The sequence below is a fragment of the Sapajus apella genome, unplaced genomic scaffold (genome assembly GCF_009761245.1).
Source record: "Sapajus apella isolate SASKATOON/1434 unplaced genomic scaffold, GSC_monkey_1.0 scaffold22, whole genome shotgun sequence".
Taxonomy (NCBI): domain Eukaryota; kingdom Metazoa; phylum Chordata; class Mammalia; order Primates; family Cebidae; genus Sapajus; species Sapajus apella.
The window spans coordinates 4,787,795-4,809,090 of NW_022436962.1; the positions used below are offsets into that span (position 1 = coordinate 4,787,795).

The 21,296-nt window shown below is 53.8% G+C and overlaps 1 protein-coding gene across 6 annotated transcripts in view; it reads left to right on the forward strand.

Moving 5' to 3' along the window:
* The first annotated feature begins 1,455 nt into the window (after positions 1-1,455).
* Positions 1,456-21,296, forward strand: part of IGFN1 (immunoglobulin like and fibronectin type III domain containing 1) — a 35,912-nt gene continuing 16,071 nt past the window's right edge. For 3 of the 6 annotated variants that reach the window (XM_032288688.1, XM_032288692.1, XM_032288693.1), the window contains exons 1-12: positions 1,456-1,555; positions 3,783-3,836; positions 4,566-4,685; positions 6,186-6,325; positions 7,523-7,622; positions 9,592-9,636; positions 9,864-9,909; positions 10,479-10,653; positions 11,757-11,870; positions 13,608-13,776; positions 14,941-15,213; positions 15,920-21,262. In XM_032288688.1, coding sequence (XP_032144579.1) covers positions 3,830-3,836; positions 4,566-4,685; positions 6,186-6,325; positions 7,523-7,622; positions 9,592-9,636; positions 9,864-9,909; positions 10,479-10,653; positions 11,757-11,870; positions 13,608-13,776; positions 14,941-15,213; positions 15,920-21,262 — 6,532 coding nt within the window. In that variant the 5' untranslated portion in view covers positions 1,456-1,555; positions 3,783-3,829. The remainder of the gene's footprint in view (positions 1,556-3,782; positions 3,837-4,565; positions 4,686-6,185; positions 6,326-7,522; positions 7,623-9,591; positions 9,637-9,863; positions 9,910-10,478; positions 10,654-11,756; positions 11,871-13,607; positions 13,777-14,940; positions 15,214-15,919; positions 21,263-21,296) is intronic. The other 3 variants (XM_032288689.1, XM_032288691.1, XM_032288690.1) reach the window with 3 other exon arrangements.

The window sequence follows — 21,296 nt, forward strand, 5'->3', positions numbered from 1 at the left end:
AGGTTGGAGTGCAGTGGTGTGATCTCGGCTCACTGCAACCTCTGCCTCCCAGGTTCAAGCGATTCTCCTGCCTCAGGCTCCTGAGTAACTGAGAGTATAGGCACCCGCCACTGAGCCTGGCTAATTTTCATATTTTTAGTAGAGATGGGGTTTCACCATCTTGGCCAGGCTGGTCTTGAACTGCTGACCTTGTGATCCACCCGCCTCGGCCTCCCAAAGTGCTGTGATTACAGGTGTGAGCCACCGTGCCTGGCCTCTAATTAGATATTTAACATCTGCCTGCCCCATTAGACTGCAAGCTTCATGATGGGAGGGCCCTGTCATTTGCTTACCTTTGTATTCCCAGGGCTAAACACAGTGCCAGAGCCAGGGCTCAACCCCAAGTAGGTGTTCAACACGTTTGTTGAACAAATGAAAGATCCGCCCTGACACTCAGAAACACACAGGGAGGGCACACAAATGCATGTGTGTGTATACACACACTTGAACGTAAGAGGTCACACACCTCCCCTCCCAGAGCACATGCCGAGGTAGCTCCTGTAGAAATCCGCAAGGTGCTGATGAATGCATGTAAACATTCACTGTCCTCCCCGGGAAGCAAACATTCACCCCATTTCCTTTCTATTTCACCCGACCCCTCCTCGATCAAGCCTTGCTTATGAGTGGCAACAAAGCAGTTTTCTTTTCTTAAGGAGAGAGAAGGTGGCTCTTTCAAAGCACATCAGGTGGCCTTATCTCCTGGGCCTCACCTGCCCTCCACTCTCCTTAAGAAAATCAGTTACCAGCTGTTGTATTTCTAATTTCCACTTGCCATCCATCTGCCCAGCCAAAAACCCAACCATCTGTCCTGCCAACTTTGGCCCCCAACCCTGCTGGTCAGGTCACCCCTTCTATTCCTTGAAAAGCTCCTCAGCAAGCTCACCTTCTCCAGCAGGCCTCCTGACTGCACAATTCCCAGGGGCTCCTGCTTCCTGAGCACCTTCCCTGCCCCTCTCAGAAGACTCTGTGCCTGTGACTCCATTAGTGGCTGCCTTCCCTCCCACTCCCAAGGTTTGCTGCCTCTTTGGTGCCACTTTGAGGTGTGATTCCCAAGAGGCTGGTGACTTTATGTATCTGTGTGAGTTATGATGTCAAAGATCACAAGGGACCAGCTTAGCTGAAAAGTTAAGGGTTTGGGTGATGAAAATGTCCTCGCTTAAAAGGGTCAGATAAACGAGGCATCATGGAGCAAATTTACACTAAGCCAGTCTGGTTAAGAGCTTAAAGCTCTGCAAAGTGGGGAGTTGGATGGACTGATGTCACAGGACCCTTCCATCTCTGACCTCCCCTGAGCTAGAGCGTTAGCCCTGGGGGGCCTTGCCCTGCCAAGCCTGGACTGGAGGAGGAGGAGGCGGGGTGAGTGGGAGGGGCAGAGGGAGCAGAGGCGCCTGCAGCAACCAACACCTGCTCCAGCCCTCCCTGTCCACCAGCAGTCGATCCAGAGCCTCCAGCAAGCAGCAGCTGCACACAGTGAAGAGGGAGCAGACAGGAAGCAGGAGGCCAGCTGCACGCCCAGGTAAGTGGGCACTCACACCTGGCTGCCTACCCAGGTCAGGGTAGGGCCAGGATGGAGACACTAGCCTGCTGTCCAGCTTTCCTATGCAGGAAGGGGCAAGCAGTGGGCAGGACATCTGCTTGGGGAGCATTGCCTGGCTGGGCAATCACACGCTGGGGTGCATCTGTATCCCCTCTCGGTGACTCGTTATCTGGAGAAGAGAATTTCAGTGAGTCTGTCTGGGTGGTTCTGTCCTGGCTCTAATTTTCTGGACACAGCTTGACTTTGGGTGTGATATGATGACCAGATTAAAAGTACCACTAGCAGTGCAGAATAAGGACCTTGGGCTGAGACTTGTTATATTTTGGTTAATAATATGGTCGAAGAAGTGGAGAGAAACCCGTTTGGCTCTTCCTGCCACAGTTTCTACCAGTTGAGAAGTAGCAGGGACCACCTGGAGGTAGCAGGGGCCTGGATCTGCAGGATGGATCTGGGGAGGGTGGGGTGCCATGGGTCCTGGAGAGGGGCCAGGGAGACACTGCCCTGGGGTTCCAGTGCTGAGAGTGTTGTTGGGACAGCTGAAGTGAGGACACAAGCTGCTATTTGCTTCTGGAAAGAACTGGAATTCTTCTTGAATGTGGGAATGAATTACGGAGGAGAGAGTTCATTTCCTTTCTCATCCCTTCCAGCCGAGACCAAATCCCTCTAGTCTCCCACCCAATAGCTCTCTTCCCCTATGTCACTGAAAACCAAATCTGGCTTATTCTAGAAGAGAGCGGAGCTCCAGAAGTGGATGGTTTAACGTCGCACCCCTGAGTCCCCCCAAGGGCTCTGCTCCTCTTGCCCTCCTCCGCTGGGAGCTGTAGGCGGAAGGCTGGAGGGAGAAGAGTGGTATTATTGTCATTTCTTCGTGTGTGACCAATAGCTGAGTAACGGACTGATAGCTGCTGGTGGTGATGATGTGCGTGGCGATGGGGATGATGACTCAGATAGCTGTGTGGGACTCCGACTACTCCAGTGTGGGGTTACCAACTATGCCAGTGCATTTGCATCTACTGGGAGGCTGCACTGAGGGGTGGCTGGGACAGAGGCCATGGTCAGCTGGGTCCCCGTCCGTTGGTGGCTGCCCCCCATCCGCTGGTGGCTGCCTTCCCTCCCGCCCTTCCTCGTGACTCCCTTCGGTGCAGTGCCTGCGGCACCTGTGACCGCTCCAGAACGCAGTTGGCGTACCATGGCATTCCAGCACACTAGGGTGCAGCGTCTGGGCTGGTGAGGGGCTGCCAGGGGCCAGAAATGCCAGTGGGTGGGCAGTTGCGAAATGGAACAATCTCCATGGGAGAGAGCAATCTGCTCTGTCATGTGTGATTCTATATTAACTGCAGGACTCTTTGGGCAGAAAATGGAGTCCCCAAAATGGAACCGCTTGGCCATGGGCCAATCGCACAAAGAGTGGGACTGCTGGCGAATTCTTTCAAGTCGTCCCCCCAACCCCCATTTATGGCATTCATCCCATCCCAGAGCCAACCCCCTTCCTCTCCTGTGTGGGACTCCCCATTGGTCATAACAGATGGATGCAATTAAGAGGAAATCGGGAGAGATGGCGGTGGTGAGAGAATGGAAAATACTCCTGTTCACCTGACACTATAATTCACTGGCTTCAGAGAGGGGCCGATGGATTTATGGGGATCCTACTGTCCTGGGCCAAGAAGAGCTTAAGAGCAGCAAAGTTGAGGACTCTCCCCTACAGACCTTATGACCGGAAGGATTCCAGATTGGTGGAGCGTGGGAGGTAGAGGGCTTCAGGGTCCCGCCAGAAAAATCTCAGAGCTGGGGAAGGAGCCAGGAGACCCAAAGAATGTCCTTGGAGAATTCTTATTCCAAAGTCAATGGGGCAAGCTGTTACACAGCTGGAAAGATCCTGAATGAGTCTGATTTCCTCTGGTTTGGGCTGGCTGTGTCTCACTCTCTGAACAGGACCATCACAGTGTACAGGCTCAGCCCATGGTTCCCTTTACCTGGGGATGTTACCAACTGGGTAGCATCCTACCCTCCCTGACCTCTGAGAAATTGGTTTTGCTGGGGACAGGGAATTGCAGGAAACTTCAGTGGCCTTCGTGGGTTAGAAAAGCTCTCGGGGCAGCCGCTTTTCTAAGCTCCCACCCCACACATTGGCTGATGCACTGATGGTGTGGGGGGTGGGGTGAGACCAGCCTGAATCTCTCAAAAGCAATTCCACTTCTGTTCTCAGGAAAATAGAACTTCTGCCCTCAGAGGAGTCAAAGAAGAAGCAGAACTATGGCAGGTGAGAGAAGAACAAACCTCCCCTCCCCAGCCCTTCCTGGAGATCTTTACCAGGACAGAGAATAGAGAAGTGGTAGGGATCAGAGATTTCTGGGAACTCACCCATCTCGTTTTGCTTGTTTGTTTGCTTGTTTTGAGACAGAGTCTCACTCTTGTTGCCCAGGCTGGAGTGCAGTGGTGCGATCTCAGCTCACTGCAACCTCTGCTTCTTGGGTTCAAGTGATTCTCCTGCCTTAGCCTCCCTAGTAGCTGGGATTACAGGCTCATGCCACCACACCCGGCTAATTTTTGTATTTTTAGTAGAGACCGAGTTTCGCCATGTTGTCCAGGCTGGTCTCGAACTCCTGACCTCAGGTGATCCACCCGCCTCAGCCTCCCAAAGTGCTGGGATTACAGATGTGAGCCACGATGGTAGGCCTTTTTTTTTTTTTTTTTTTTTAGAGTCTTGGCTTTGGGTTTTGATTTGTTTTCCTGAATAAGGGGTAAAGAGCCCCCACATGAGCTCCTGCTTCCTGAGAAGGAATCCTTTCCCATTCTCTTTTCCCAGCTTTTCCCCAGAGACACACTCAGGGTCTTCCCCAGGTGCCCTACCCACTCATAGAGGCTCCATTCACACCGCTAGAGGGGGCTTCTTGCTCCTTGGGTGAGTGGGTGAATGCCCATTCTGTGGAAGGGCCACCCAACAGGGAGGAGGCGGAAGGCCCATCTCCCTCTCTCCTGCGTTCTCCAGGAAAGCTCCGGAAGTCCCACATCCCTGGGGTGAGCATCTGGCAGCTGGTGGAGGAGATCCCCGAAGGCTACAGCACGCCGGACTTTGAGCAGAAGCCGGTCACCTTGGCTCTGCCAGAGGGTGAGAGCCCAGAGGGGAGGATAGAGGGGAGGCAAGATTCCTGCTCCCCTACCTCCCTGGGCACCCAGGCCTTAATCCATCACCAGGCCGTAGCCCATCTCCCTCCTATCCTTGAGGGGGCACGCACTTGCCTGGAACCCTAGAAGTGACAAGGGGCCTGGGGAAAAGAGTGGGTAAAGAGAACGAAGAGACACGATGCTATTCTGGTGTGAGAAATATCTGGGAGGCAAGGATGGAAAATGCTAAACTGGGGAGCAGGGAGAGGCTGTGGGGTTCCCTGGTCCCTCCTTCCTTGCTTCAAAGCCACTGCTGCAGAGAGGCACTGTTAAAACAGGTAATCTGACTCCTCCCAACCCTCGCCTCCCGCAGCAGCTCCCACAGTGGCTCACAGGCTGGGCTCAGGAAGGCCCTTCGAGAAGGCCACATAAGGAAGTGTCTGGGAAAGCGGTGGGAACAAAGGCTTGTTGGGGGAAAAGTGGGAATGGGTGTTCTTTCCCCAACATAAATCTGTGCAATAAATTTTAATTCATAACACTCTGGAAATAAGAAAAAGAATGGTATTTTATTTTTCTAACTCTGGAACAAGGCAATGAGAAATTGGGAAGGGCCCTTGGACCTTTGGTCTATATTGCATGCTCCTGGTGGGAGGCCGAGGGATGCCTTGAGGGTGAGCAGCTCCCAGGCCTCCATGCCGGGCATGGAGCTTGAAGTCTTTTCTGAGGCTGGAACCTGTGTCTCAGGACCAGGTCCTTTGGGCACCAAATAGCCATTCCTGCCCATGGTTGTGATTCCTCCTTCCCCTAGAGAGTAGGAAGGGAACCCACAAAATATCTCTCTCTCTCTCTCTTTTTGAGATGGAGTCTCGCTCTGTTGCCCAGGCTGCAGTGCAGTGGCACGATCTCCGCTCACCACAACCTCTGCCTCCTGGGTTCAAGCGATTCTCCTGTCTCAACCTCCTGAGAAACTGGTACTACAGGCAATGCTACCACTCCTGGCTAATTTTTTAATTTTTAGTAGAGACAGGGTTTCACTGTGTTGGCCAGACTGGTCTCGAACTCCTGACCAGTGATCCGCCCACCTCAGCCTCCCAAAGTGCTAGCTCCTGGGCTCGGCTGGAACTCACAAAAGCTCATTCCTTTTCCAGTCTTGGCAGAGCCTTCAGATTCCTTGCTCATTCACTCTCAAAGAAAAGCCCCTCTCCCCCAAAGCCCTGCTGGCCTTTCCTTCCACCAGGGCCAGTCCAGCTGCCTCTTTCCCTCAAGCAGCCTGAGCTTCCGCAATGCAGAAAGAGGAAAGATGCCCTCTGGATGCCTGGAATCTGCTGCTTTCCACCTGCGTGTTCTGAGTCCTGAGTCAAGGGGACCAAGGCCTGGCACCCTTTTTGGAAGGGGTAGCTGAAATACCTAGAAGAGGAATATGATATAAATTAGAATTTAAATAAAGAACACAGTCACCTTCTCCCAACTTGTCAGCCTCCCTGTCTGTCTCCTCCTGCTGCAGGGAAGAATGCTGTCTTTCGGGCTCTGGTCTGCGGGGAGCCCAGGCCCGAGGTGCGCTGGCAGAACTCCAAAGGTGACCTCAGTAACTCCAGCAAGTACAAGATCTCCTCCAGCCCGGACAGCAAGGAGCACGTGCTGCAGGTGAGAACCACAGCTCTTCCCCCCACCAGGGTCTACTCATCTCTTCCCATCCCCTGGGAGGTCTCTTCGTCAGCCTCCAATCCCTGCAGGAGTAAGACACACTCCTCATTGGAGTCGAATCCATTCAACTTCATCTTGTGACTCAAAGTTGCCTGAGCCAAGAATGGATCTGGCAGACTCGCAGATGTCTCTGCTGATCACCTGGGAGGTGGCGTAGACAGGCACGTAGCAGCTCAAACTCCGAAGTCAGACTGCCTGGGTTACAGTCCCAGGCCCACCACCTTGGCTTTGGAAAGTCACTTTCCTCTTTCTACCTCTGTCTCCTCATTTGTAAAAATGGGGCAATAATAGTGCCTACTTTAAGGAGCTGTTATAAGGTGTAGTTCAGACAGATCTTGCTCTGTCACCCAGGCTGGAGTGCAGTGGCACAATCTTGGCTCAATGCGACCTGCACCTTCCAGGTTCAAGTGATTCTCCTGCCTTGGCCTGCTGAGTAGCTAGATTTATAAGCATGCACCATCACGCCAGGCTAAGTTTTGTATTTTCAGTAGAGACGGGGTTTCACCATGTTAGGCAGGCTGGTCTTGAACTCCTAACCGCAGGTGATCCATCTGCCTCGGCCTTCTAAAGTGCTGGGATTACCGACGTGAGCCACTGTGCCTGGCCGGGAGTTGTTACGAGGACGGAAGTTTTATGACAAGTGTTCGCCATCAATCTTGGCCAATCTTAGCAATGTTATAAACACTAACCGTGGGATACCTACTGTATGCCAGGCCCGGGGCTAGACGTTCGACATAGGTTATATATTTAATTCTAATCATTCACCACTTTTTTGAGGTATGATATTCCCATCTTATAAACGAAGAAACTAAAATTTAGAGAAGTTAGGTAACTTTCCCAAAGTCCCACAGCTAGTCATACAGGACAGAGACTATTTTCCATCCCAGATCCATCTGACCCAGAAAATACACTCTTTCTACTTGCTACACTGCCTCTGATGGCAAAGAGTTGGTACATCCACCCGCTGTCCCGAACCTGGCCTTTGTTCTGGGGTCTCCCTTTCCTGATAAAGATTGTGAGCTCCCTGAGGATAAGGACCATGTCTTACTCACTTTATACCTCAACACATAGCCGTGTCTAGTAAACAGAGGAAGGGTACATGGTAGCCCCGTCCCTCTGCCCTTGGCCTCTCTGCAGATCAACAAGCTGACGGGCAAGGACACAGATCTGTACCGCTGCACAGCAGTGAATGTGTACGGAGAGGCTGCGTGCTCAGCAAGACTCACCGTCATTGAAGGTGGGCTTTTCCCTGAGCTCGTCTCATCAGTGCACGGGGCAGAGGGCCTGCAGAAGAACCAGAGGCCCCGTGGCTGGTGAGGGAGGGGAGGGGAGGGCAGGGGAGGCCCACGGAAGCTGCTGCGGCTGCCGCCGCCCCATTTTGTGCTGGGCTCCCGGCTTTATCCATGTGCACACGGAGTCTGCTTGTGTTTTAAAAGCCGCACCTTGGCTGATTCTCTGAAGGACATTCTCTTGGCCCAGTCAATAGGCAGGACCTGAAAGCTGCTTCTAGTCCAGAGCTTCTGCTGACTCATTCAATGGGCTTTGTTTTCCTCTCGGGGTCTTGGTTTCTCCCCTGTGCAAAGGATCTTTCGGACAGACCATACCAGAGGTGACAAACAGGTCACACAAAAGCCAAACTCTCTCTCAGACATGGTTTTTTTTTTGGCATGCATCATGTTTGAAATTTTTTAAATTGTCAGCCTGTAGTAATTAAAAGATAGGTATCTCTTGAGGAAGCAGGTCTAGTCTCACCGTTGGTTATGCTTACAATTGATCTGCCTACAAGTAGCAGAAAATCCTATTCAGAGTAGCCTAAGAAATAAAGATATTTCATCTCTCACGTACTAAGAAGTTCTAAGAGTGGCATCCAGGGCTCACAGCACAGCTCAGGGCTGCCATGGGAGAGCTGATTCTTTCCTTAACAGGCTGGCTCATCACCTCATCACCGTAAGAGGGCTGTGGTAGATCCAACTTGATCCATGTTCAAGGTACGACGGTGGCAGAGGTGGCCCAGGTCCACTTGCCTCCCTTAATTTTTTTTTTTTTTTTCGAGATGGAGTCTCACTCCATCACACAGGCAGGAGTGCAGTGGCATGATCTCTGCTCACTGCAACCTGTGCCTCCCAGGTGTAAGGGATTCTCCTCCCTCAGCCTCCTGAGTAGCTGGGATTACAGGTATGCACAACCACCCCTGGCTAATTTTCATATTTTTAGTCGAGACAGGGTTTCACCATGTTGGCCAGGCTGGTCTCGAACTCCTGACCTCAGGTGATCCACCCTCCTAACCCTCCCAAAGTGCTGGGATTACAGGCGTGAGCCACTGTGCCCAGACTTTTATTTTTTATTTTTTGAGACCTGTTGCCCAGGCTGGAGTGCAGTGGCGTGATTACAGCTCACTGCAGCCTTGAGGTTCAAGTGATCCTTCCACCTCAGCCTCCCAAGTAGCTGGGACCAAATGTATGCGTCATCACACCCAGCTAATTATTATTATTTTTTTTTTTGTAGAGGCCAGGTCTCCCTTTGTTGCCCAGTCTGGTCTGGAACTCCTGGGCTCAAGCTATCCTCCCACCTTGGCCTCCCAAAGTGCTGGGATTACAGGTGTGAGCCACCACGGCCAGCCCATCCACCCTTTTTATAGAGGAAACAAAAGCTTTCTTAGAAATTCCTGGAGTTCATTGGTCAGAACGATGTCACGTGAGCACTGCTAGTTGCGAGGGAAGCTGGGAAGGTGAGTGTTTAGCTTTTTCTGCCTTTCTAGTGGAAGCAGATGATGAGGATTACAAATGGCTGCAGGATCAGCCAAACACCAGTGTCTGACCTATACCCTGAAATTGCAGCTCTCAGGTGGAATGAAAGAGCAACTGCCCTTTCAGATACTCTTGAGTTTCTTATGGTTGCCAGTGTCTGCTTCACGCGTTTATGCCACCTCCCTGGCCCCTGTGGACACATGACTGGTCCTCCCCGGCATGAGATGAGGCTCAGGTTGGTCCCCTTGGTCATGGTAACACTCTGGGGTCAAAAAGCTTCTGATGGACAGGCCCTCCACCCTGCTCCATCCCTCTTGCTGGGATCGTTCATGCCTTAGAGGACCATGGGGAGAGCAGGGCTCTGGGATCCGTCAGTTCCTCAGGAAGACCATCAACGTGTCTCTCTTCTCTCCCTGCTTGTCCACATCAACTCCTTCCTCTCCGCCCTGGATGATCCAGTTGGCTTTAGGAAGAATCGGAAGAGGCAAAAGGAACCGCAGGAAGGTAGGTAGACTTGTCAGAAACCTCCTTGGGGCCTGTGGGGGAGGCTACTCCTTTCCTGGTGTTCCCTGCCTGGTCAAGCCACCATGCACACCTTGTGGGTCACTGCCAGTCTTCAGGGGAGCCCCTTCCAAAGGCTCGGATGGCAGCATGGACCACACAGAAAAGCCCTGAATTGACCCTCAGGCATCACATCTGGGACTGGGGTCTCATTCCTGCTCCTTTTCCAGACCTCAGGAAGGAGCTGATGGACTTCCGGAAGTTGCTGAAAAAGAGGTGGGTTTGGGCCTGTCCATGAGGGACTTTGGAGCCTCCCATAGCATTCACTCTCTGCTATTCCATAAGTAAGCTGGCTCAGGCCCCACCTCCAACTGAGACAGCAGGGAGCTGGACTGCCGGTAGCAGATGGGAGGGTGGGAAGGATGCTGAACTGGGCATTCTGGCTCCAGCTCTCCCGCTTCAGAGCTCTGCATCCTTGAGTTAATCATCTCTCCTCTGATTCCTCCTTTGCAAAATGTGGTGGTCCGCTGGAACACTGATGTCACTTTTTAAAAAAAAGCAATGGAACAATGCAACACCCACTTTCCCGCAGACATCTTACATAGAAATCTACAAGTTGTTAGCAGCAGTTTCTCCTGAAGGCTGAAGCTGTGGGGTGAGGCTCACCCCGCCCATCTCTGAATCCTTCTGGCCCCCACAGTGGTCAGTCCCAGAGATTCCAGGCTCTGTGCTTCCTCAAGTGCAGATAGAGCAGCTTCCCAGGACTGCTTGGGGCGCCAGAGCCAGGTGGCCCACAGGGGAACCGGGGTTCCTCTGACCTCTGACCTGCCGGCCTTGCTCTCCAGGGCCCCACCAGCCCCCGAGAAGAAGATCGACCTTGGGCAGGTGTGGCAGCTGCTGATGACGGCAGACAGGAAGGACTACGAGCAGATCTGCATGAAGTATGGCATCGTCGACTACCGGGGCATGCTGCGCAGGCTGCAGGAGATGAAGAAGGAGCAGGAGGACAAGATGGCACAGGTGCCTCACCCCATGCCCACCCCTCACTGCATGCCCACCCCACACACCTGGACCACAGTGCCGCACCCACGCCCACCCCTCACCACATGCCCAGACCACACACCTGGACCTCAGTGCCTCACCCCACACCCACCTCTCACCACATGCCCACGCAACACAGCTGGACCACAGGTGCCTCACATCTGGAGGTGGGCTTGGAGGCAGACCTTAGAAAACCAAGTATGGTCGAGGGGCCTGTCTCCATCTAGCCCCCAGTGGGGTATCTGGCTAAGGTCCTGGGATCCCAGGTTGGTGCCCTGCCTTTGCAACCTGGTTCTGATACTTACAAAACTCTGGAGCTTTGGAAGAGTTAGGGCCTCTGTTTCTTGGTTTCGCCATCTGAAAATGGAAATTATAGTCATGCCTACCTCATAGGGTTATTGGGAGGATAAATGAAAGAATGTACTTAAAGTACTTAGCCTAGTGCCTGATACATGGCAAGGGGTTGATGTTTGATGTCATTATCATCGTCGCCAGAGCAGGGGGTACCTGGTTTATTTCTAAAGGCTTCTACGGAAGGGAATTTCACAGTTCCCATTAGCACTCTGATCCCAGAATCTTATCAACTGTACCAGGAAGTTCTTCCTGTGTCTAACTTAATTATAGCGTAAGTCTAATTTTTCTTCTGAAAATGGAAAACAACTAGTTTTTATTATCCTGAAAATAGTACCTTATCCCCTCGAAGGGTAAGTTTTCTTAAACCTAACACCCAGAGTCTCAGCTTTCTCTCCTCCAAGGTTTCTCATTGTCTTTAACACACAACCCAGCACAGAGCTTTGTACACAGTAGGTGTTCAACTAATGTTTGTTAGAAGAACAGATGAATAGAAAAGCCCTACTGTGTTCTGGCACCTGGACACCTGGGGTCTTTTCTTGGTTGTCCTCGTGATCTGATCTCTCAACTTCCTTCCTTGAGGGGCTTGCTTCTCCCCACTTGTGAAAGGGGCCAGTGCATGCTCACCTGGGATGCTGTGGGCCTAGGGTGGTACCAGGGCCTATGAGCGTTTTGAGTACCCCAAAGAGAGGACTCCAGGAAATCTCCTGGGGGGTTTGTCTGCTCTGCAGTACATCAATGCCATCGCCAACTTGAGACACATCAGGGTCACCAAGGAGGGAATTGCAAAATTTGACCTGGAGCTGGATCTCAAGGATTCTCAGAGCAAGATTTACCTGTATAAGGTGAGGCTGGAGGGGCTATGGGTGGGGAGATCTGGCAGGGCTGCTGTAGGTCTAGTGAGGTGGGAATGATGGGTACCCTGGATTCCCCCATGGGAACAACCGGAGCACACAAGTGGTGAGCCCCTCAGCCCATGGAGTTCCTGGTTGGAGTTGGGCCAAACCCTGGTGTAGACTGTCCATCCACAGGGACTTCACATCTCACACTGAGCAACCAGGCTCTCCAGCTGGGCCCGTGACTCTCTGTATATTGCGGCTAACGGCCAGAGCACAGGGGCAAAAAGAGGGTTCTGAGAAAGTGCACCCCTTTCCGTCTGAGCTTTCTTTCCGGAGACTTAACACATCCCTACCTGGGCTCTGGGAGTAATTACCTGCCAACCAGATGGGGGCAGAAGCAGGTGGGGAGCAGATGGTAAAATTTGGCTAGTTCCGTAGCCAAACTCATCCAGCTCCATCACTTACAAGCTGTGTGACTTCGGACAAGATACTTATCTCCCCATGCCTCGGTTTCCTCACTTGTGAACTGGGGGTCATAGAGGACCTGCCTCACGGTGTACTGCAGTGCTAAATGACATCATGTGTGACTTGCCCCTCCCCCACCTCTCTGCTCATTCCAGCTTCTCTTTCCCTTGTCCCTTTGTTCCAGCCCCACTGGCCTCATCCCTGTTCCTTTGCCCCGCTATTCCCTCTGCTTAGCATGCTCATCCCCGATATCGACAGGACGAATTTCTTCATGGCAGAGAGACTTCCCATGGCCACTCCGTGTGATTCCACTATACCCCTCCAGCCCCATCCTGACACTCCAGAGCCCTGGACCCATATCTACCTTTTGGTTCCCTAGTTCTATTTCTTTCTAACATAACATATTTACTGACTTATGACATTTATTATTTATATTTTCCCCCCTAGGATTTTAGCTAGTGAGAGCAGGAATCTCTGTGGGCTTCTTGTTTGTTGTTTTTGTTTTGAGACAGAGTCTTGCTCTGTCACCAGGCTGGAGTGCAGTGGGGCAATCTCGGCTCACTGCAACCTCCGCTTCCCGGGTTCAAGCGATTCTCTTGCCTCAGCCTCCCGGGTAGCTGGGTACAGGCACACGTCACCACGCCCAGCTAATTTTTGTATTTCTAGTAGAGATGGGGTTTCACTATGTTGGCCAGGATGGTCTCGATCTCTCGACCTTGTGATCTGCCCATCTTTGTTTTATTCATTGATGTGTCCTAAGTACCTAAAACAGTGCCTGGCACACAGTGGGCCCCTCATAAGTATTAGCCATTGTTAATATTCAGCGAGTAGCAAACCTATCTAGGGCTTAGTTGAAGCAGGTATGCATATAGATTACTGGGTTTTGTAGAGCCTTACAGGTATCTGATGGTATTCTCTGAAAGTTCCTGTTGGTGAGTAAGTTGAGCTGGGGTACCTGGGCCATTGCTGTTGTGTCCTGCCTCTCTGCTATCCTCGCAGGGCCACTGAGCAGTAACTTCAGGTGCCCCTTTGCACAGCACGTGAAGAGTTTTCACTCCATGGACATTCCTAGAGCATGTATTCCCATCCAGCTCTCAATCCCTGTTCCCACGTCCTCCAGGCCCTGCTGTCTGCCACACCCCAGCTCCTCCATGACTTCAGGAATCTTTTGTCTGGTGACTGGACCAGGGGGAGAAAACTGCCAGTTATAACCAGAATGGGACTGGGGCAGGAAGCACTGGGGACCCACTGAGGACCCTCTTCCTTTTCTGGCCTTAGGACGGTGAGATGATCCCCTATGGCTTCAACGACCAGACCAAGCACAGTCTGCGCCGGCTGGGGAAGCGCTACCAATTCCAGATCCAGGACCTGCAGCCCGAGGACTCTGGCATCTACCAGGTGAAGGTGGAGGATGCTGTGGTCTTCTCCACAGAGCTGGAGGCCAGTGGTGAGTGGTCTATACTGCTGAAGTTGGAGTCGGGGAGATCTGTTAGAAGTGGAGCCCATGTTGGTGCAATGTGTGTGCTGGGGGGCAAATGTGACGTGGCACCTACTGCAAAGTGGGATGCATACCCAGATGGCTAAATTATGATGCTGTCTGTTTTCCAAAAGCCTCAGTGGACGTTCTTTCTTCTCCTGGTGCTGAGCTGGGCTCTACTGAATTACCATCACAGACACAGAGCATATGTGTCATGCCTCTACTCAGACCTTCTGCAGCCACCAAGTATTTTCAGATCCGATCCAGACGACTTGCAGAGGCTCTAGAACGCCTTTCTGTTACGTGTCTCGTCTCCACAATGCCCCAGCAAGAATCTCTGCTTAGGCATCCTCTTGCTCCATACAGACCTTTCCTTTCCTGCTTCCTGTATTCCTTCCCCTTCCAGGAACTGCCACCCCTCCCTCATCAAACTCAGTCCCAACCCCACGAGCACCTGCGTCCACATCACTGTCAGAGCACCTACCAGCTCAAGGGGGTTCTTGGAAGGACAAGGAGAGCCCCAGGGAAGCAGGCTTTGGGCAGATATGTTAATAAGAACATGGCTGAATCGAGGTTCGGGGAGAGAGAAAGGGGTGTTGTGTCCCAGCAGCAGGGAGGTGCCCAGAAGGGACTTTGGAAAGCCTGACAACTGTGCAGGTTGGGAAAAGGAGTATACCCTTGGGAGTCAACCAGACCTGGATGTGAATCTTGGTTTCCCTTAGCTGCATGAGACTGGGGCAAGTTATTTAACTTTTTAAGCCTCAGTTTTCTCACCTGTAAAAATAAATTAATAATACTCACCTTGGAGATGGTCACAAGGATTAATAAGATCAAGTACTGGCTCTTAGCTTAGTGGTTTCCTTCATGCACCCACCTTGTCCCCAGATACAGCTTTTGGGTTTAGAAGTATAGAATCCCAGAGCTGAAAATAGCCCCATTGCTCATAATGATAACCCCTCACTTTATGTGGGGGGGATTGACACCTGAGGTATGGAGGTGACCTGTCCAAGGTAGCACAGGGAGTTTGTGGCTGAGCTGGTCGAAGCCTGGATTTCTGAACTGCCAGCCTTGCTGCCTCAGGTCACGCTGTGTCATAGCATCAAGCTGACACCCCCATTCCTGCTTCCCCGGCAGCAATCCCCCCCAGAGTGGTGGTCCCACTGACCGAGACCCGCTGTGAGGAACAGGGTGATGCAGTCTTCGAGTGCACCCTCTCCAGCCCCTGCCCTAGTGCAGCCTGGCATTTCCGGCACCGGCTACTCCACCCCAGTGACAAATATGAAGTGCTTGTGTCACCTGACGGGCTGACCCACCAGCTGGTGGTGAGGGGGGCCCGTTTTTCAGACATGGGCCCCTACTCGCTGGGCACTGGGCTCCACACTTCCAGCGCCTGGCTGGTGGTTGAAGGTGAGTGCTTCACATCAGGGAAGACCTTGGAGCTGGGGAGGCATGAGGGAGGCGAGGCAGTGGGATTGCCTTTGGTCAGCTCCCTTGCACAGAGAGAATAAGGAAGGCTCCTTAGATTACTCTCCAGCCACTGCAGTGCAGACCATCATGGCCACATGTGCCTGCTCCACTGGGTCTCTTGGAATTACTCTGGGGCACAGATGGCTGTACGGTCCTAGGCAGCCTGGGGACAGTGGCCTAGGTTCGGTGTGGATGAGAACCCCCTGCACCAGACCAGAGAATACTCTGAAACCTCCCTGGGGATTGAAATTTGGGTTCAAGTTGTTCCCAGAAAAGTGTGAATTGGACATAAGTAAGGCAGGTAGTGGAGCAAGTAGATATTTTAAAAACCAGGCACCTGCTGCGGCAGTTTGATTACAAATGACTTCTGGCTTATGCATTTTCTCCGAAATCCTCGTGAACCCTGTAGCAGGTGGTCTGTGGGTATAGGAAGCGGGGAGGTGGTGATGGGATCCACCCATTCATCCCTGGAACAGCCTGGCTGCCTCCCCAGATGGTCAGCTTGCTTCTCTACTGGGGAAGCCCAGGTCAGGTGGGCAGCTGGGCTCAGGCAGGTGCTTTGACCAGATTTAACTGGAGTTTTGGTATTTTCTCTTGTCTCTCTATGTGGGCACTGACCTTCCACGTGAATAACCCCTCACTGAAGCTGGGAAGAATAAAGACCTTCAGTCCACAAGTGCTGACCACCAACTGCAGAAGCAAGGAGCCCAGGCCTCAGAAGCAGAAGACTCTGGGAGCACCAGCAGCCAGGGAGAGAAATTCAGAGAGCAGGGGCCCCCTAGGGGGAGCTCCCTTGATGGGGCTGGGCTGGCTTCCGGGTTCCAGCACATAGCCAGCCCAGACAGGGACGGCCTTGGCAGGCATGGCTACTCCTTGATGGGGGACAAAGGGGCAGCCAACTCATCCTGGGGCCCTGGACAGGAGGGCGAGGGCTTTCTAGAAGCAGAGACAAGCAGAGTCACTCTTCCTAGGGAAAATCAGCCCCACAGAGAGGGAGGCTGGGCTGGAAGCCTTGCAGGGGGGGTCCATCTACAGGTAGAGAGCTCAGAATCAGGGTTGGGCCTCCCAGAAAAACGACAGCAAGATGGTGGCAGAGATAGCAAGGGTGATGGATGCTGGAGGACAGCAGGAGGCTGGGAGGCTGGGTCCCGTCCGCTTCAGGCTGGAGGACTGGGGAGCAGCCGGGAAGGAAAGGAGCACGGAGGGGACAGTGGAGGACAACTGGACAGTCACGGCCAGGAGCAACTGTGGGATGCTCGACTGGGACCTGGGAGAGGAAAGAGGGACCTGCAGGGATGCCAGTCTGATCCTGTAGGGCCCTGGCCAAGAGGAAGGCAGGTGGGGAAGATTTCGCAGTGTGATAGCCTGGCTGAGACGGAGGGAGGGGATGCTTCGAGCAGGGAAGCCAGAAGAGGAGCTGTAGTGTGGGGTAGTGGGACTGGCCTGGGGGAAACTGGAGGCAGCAATGGGGCAGGAGGTCCTGGCACCCTGGAGTTTACTGGAGGGAGAGGTTCTGGCTCCAAGGCAGGCATGGGCCCTGAATCCTGGGGTTCCCGAGGAGGTACACTTACTGACTATGGGGATGCCAGGCGCTACTGGGGATCAGGAGAGTTTCTAGGACAGACACCTGGAGGCAAGGACTTCCAGGAACCATCAGTATCAGGTGGTAGAAAATTCCTTCTGGGAGATGGGAGTCCTGAGGCCAAAGCTGAAGACTCACTGCAGGAGGCAGATGGTCTATACCAGGGGGAGTCCATCTTTGGAGGAAGTGTCTACAAAACTGGCCCTGGAGGCCCAGGAGACCCCAGGGGCTGTGAAAGTGGCCTCCGGGGGCTCAGAGGAAGGGATGGCCAGGAAATAGCTTGGGCCTCAGGCGAGGTAGGAGATGAGCCCAGAAGCTTCCAGTCTTCCCAGGGCTGGACAGCAGGTCACAGAGCAGCAGGCAGTGCTGGCACAATAGACTCTAAGGGCACAAGTCCTTGGGATGACACGCCGTCTAGCATCGGAAAAACTGGGGTCCAAGGGCAAGAGGGTATGGGTGGTGTCTGGGTGGCTGGACTGACAGAGTCTGGTCAGGGGGTGGAGGCCAGAAGCCATGGGCTAAGTCGGTCTCCAGGCCTGGGTGCTCGGGGATCTGGGGGAACACTAGGAGATACAGAAGGATTCAGGGGTCCTGGGTCAATAGGGTCTGAACAAGATTTCTGGAATGGGTCAGGGAGCGCTGGAGTAAAAGGACCCAGAGGTGAGACAGGTTATAAGGATGGCTTGGAAGGTCCTGGGAGAATGGAATCTAGGTATAAGAGTGGCTTAGGATATTCTAGGGGAATAGGTTCTGAAAGCGGGGCTGGTTATAGCTATGGCTCAGGGGTGCCAGGAGAAATGGGATCCAGCCGTGGTGCTGGTTGTAGAGTGTCCCCTGGGGCACCTGTGGGAATGGAGTCTGAGGAAGGGGGTGCTTACAAGCATAGCTCCACAGTGCCCAGGGAAGTGTGGTCTGGAAACAAAGAAGATTCTGGCCCTGCAGGAGGAGGGCCTGGGAGAGTTGCCAGTCTTAAGAATGGCTCAGGTGGCCCTGATGGAACACCCATGGGTGGAGCCCAGAATTGGGCCTCTGCATGCCAGGGTGGCATGGGCCCTGGGGGAGGGCACCATTCAGATGGCCCCCTAGGGAGTCCTGGGATGGTGGGGTCTGTGGGTAGAGGTGGTCTCAAGGCCCCTGGAGCACTGGAGACTGTTGGGACTCGAAGTGTGGAAGCAGACCCAGGGAGCTCCGGAAGAATAAGGCCTTGGGGTCAGACTGGAAATTATGGGGGCTTCAGGGCCTCAGAGGACCTGGGGGCCTTTGGAGAAGGGGGCTATGAAGATGGCTCTGGGGGTCCAGGAGCCATGGAGCCGGGGTCTCTGAGGGCAGGAAGCAAAGTGGGTGAGGGGGATGGGACAAGATACCCTGGTGCCAGGGCCTCTGGAGCTGGAGCTACTTACAGGGACGATACCAGGGACCGTGAGGCACTCACGCCTCACATCGGGGCTGCTTCTGAGAGCCAGTGGGCTTATGGGGCTGGCAGTGTGCGGGGTGATGAGGATGGATCAGAACATCCAGGGGCTCAGGGAACTGGGGTCAGAGCAGCATATGGAGGAGGGTCAAGGGGCCTGGGGCCTAGAAATACAGGGCCAGGGGCTGAGGCAGGCTTTAGAGATGGTTCAGGGGGCGTCCAAGGAATGGGATCAGCAGGTGGGCCAGGTTGTAGGAAAGGTATTGGGAGTTCTGGGGAAATGGGGACAGTGGATAAGGAAGGTTATAGGAAAGATTTGGGGGCTCCTGAGAATATGGGTTCAGGGAGCAAGGCTGCTTATAGGGATGGTGTAGGGGGTTCTGGGGAAATGGGGTCAATGGATGAAGCAGATTATAGAAAAGATTTGGGGGTTCCTGAGGGAATGGGCACAGGTTATAGGGGTGGTTTAAGGGGTTCTGGGGAGATGGGGTCAGTGGATGAGTCATGTCATAGGAATGGGATTGGAGGTTATGGGGAAGTGGGGTCAGGCTATAGGGAGGATATGGGGGCTCCTGAGGGAATGGGCACAGGGAGCAAGACAGGTTACAGGGGGGGGTTAAGGGGTTCTGGGGAAATGAGGTCAATTGATGAGGCAGGCTATAGGAAGGATTTGGGGGTTTCTGAGGGAGTGGGTTCAGGGAGTAAGGCAGGTTTTAGGGATGGTTTAGGGGGCTCTGGGGAGATGGGGTCAGTGGATGAGGCACGTTATAGGAAGGATTTGGGGGTTTCTGAGACAGTGGGTTCAGGGAGCAAGGCAAGTTGTAGGGGTGGCTTAAGGGGCTCTGGGGAAATGGGGTCAGTGAATGAGGAAGGTTATAGGAAGGATCTGGGGGCTCCTGAGGGAATGGGTTCAGGTTACAGGGGTGGCTTAAGGAGTTCTGGGGAAATGGAGTCAGTGAATGAGGAAGGTTATAGGAAGGATCTGGGGGCTCCTGAGGGAATGGGCTCAGGGAGTAAGGCAGGTTTTAGGGATGGTTTAGGGGGCTCTGGGGAGATGGGGTCAGTGGATGAGGCAGGTTATAGGAAGGATTTGGGGGCTCCTGAGGGAATGGGTTCAGGGAGTTACACAGATTATAAGAATGGTGTAGGTGGTTCTGGAAAAATCAGTTCAGGAGGTGAGGCAGGTTATAGGAATGTTTTAGGGGGTTCTGGGAGGATTCCGTCAGGGAGTGAGGCAGGTTCTAGGCGAGGCTTTGGGGGAACTGATGGCATGGCATCAGGGCGTGAGGTCAGTTATAGGGGAGGCTCAGGAGGATCTGGGGAAATGGGGCCAGGGGGTGAGATGGGTTGTGGAGATGGCTCAGGGAGGCTTGGAATGCCAGGCTCACTGGCAGGAACAGGAAGTCAGGCTAGACCCAGAGGTCACGAAGCCATGGGGCACAGGTTAGGATATTGGGTAACATCAGAGGGTGGCACAATCTCCAAGGATGGTCCAGAGATAGCCAGAGGAACAGGGCTTGTGGATGGGGCAGGACCTGGGGTGGAGCCTATGGCTGGAATGGCGGGCGCTGCAAGTGGCACAGCACACAGAGACAGGGGCCTGGGGGTGCTGGGGTCTCAGGGAGGGCCACAGGCTCTTTCAGATGGGCGAGGCTCCACCAAGGGTCTTGGGGGCTACAGAACCTCAAGGATCCCTGAGGCTGAGAAGGCTGCTGATACCAAGGGAAAATCAGATGTCAAAGAGTGGCAAGATAGTTCTGGGACTCCAGCGTCTTCTAGAGACAAAGGGGCTCCCAGGGCGAAGGATAGATCTCTAGACCACACAGGGATTATAGGGGCTTCTGGGTTTCTTGATGGCAACGGGGCAGTGGAAGGTGAGACCTGGGCAGGAATGGCTGCTCTGGGGTCTGGATATGAACAGGACTTCTGGAAAGCAGGCCCAGGAATGACAGACAGGGGTAGAGTTGCTGGTTGGGGGGGATCAACATCTCAGGGAGATGGGGACTCACTTTTGGGAGGCAGAAGGATGGGAGCAGGCTCACAGAGCTCAGCAGGGACAGGCCAGGATCTGGACAGCAGCTCTATGCCTGGGGAAAGGGGCAAGACAACATCAGGGCCTGCTGACAGCCAACGGATGAGCAATGCCTGGGCTCCCGATTGGGAAGACCAGGGGTCGGGCCGAGGAAGCACAGGTGCTGGGAAGCAGCCAACAGGCTCCAGGGCTTCCGGTTCTCTGCAGGAGAAAGACGTTGCTTTTGGTAGGACCCAGGAAGGGCCAGGGGGCTTTAAGGGCAGGGAGGGTGCACCAGGCCAAGAGGTGGCTGGTGGATGCCAAAGCCCATGGTCCCCAGATAGCAAAAGTTCAAGTCCTGGAAGGGGCAGGTCTGGTGGCACAGAGGACTCAGGTATCCTGGGCAAAGGGAATTCTACTGAGTTGGGGAATGTCTTCACCCCAAAACCTGGGGAGTCAGGTCCTCAGGGAGCCTGGCATGGCTTAGATGGTCCCTTTGGCAGAAAAGCCTCTGGAGATGGGTCAGGAGGGACCCAGGGTCTGAGCTCTCAGCTAGGCAAGGGACAGAGAGGAGGAAAGAGGGGGCCCTTGGGGTCCCTGAAGGCTGAGAATGGTGAGGCCCAGGGTCCTGGGGCCCTAAAGGAGGATGAGAGGCAGGGAGCAGAAGAGGCTGGGAGGTCAGGCAGGAGGCCTGGCTCAGTCAGGGGCAGGTCTCAGGCACAGTCAGGGGCTGAGGTTGGAGGAACAAAGAGAAGGGGAGCAGACAGGGTCGGAAACAGGGGGCAGCCACCAGTTGGGGAGACCTGGGGCTGCCAAGATGAGAGGCTGAATGAAGACCAGAGCTGGGAGTCCCCCGGTCACCTTGGTAGCAAGGGAGGTGGCAAAGATGGCAGGTTGGACGTCTGTGGAGAGAAGAGAGATGCTACCCAGAGTTCCACATCCAGATGCAAGCCTGGCACTGGCAGGCTCTCCGAGGAGGCCCGAGGTAGGTGTTTCTCCACTGAGCCGGCTCCAGTGGG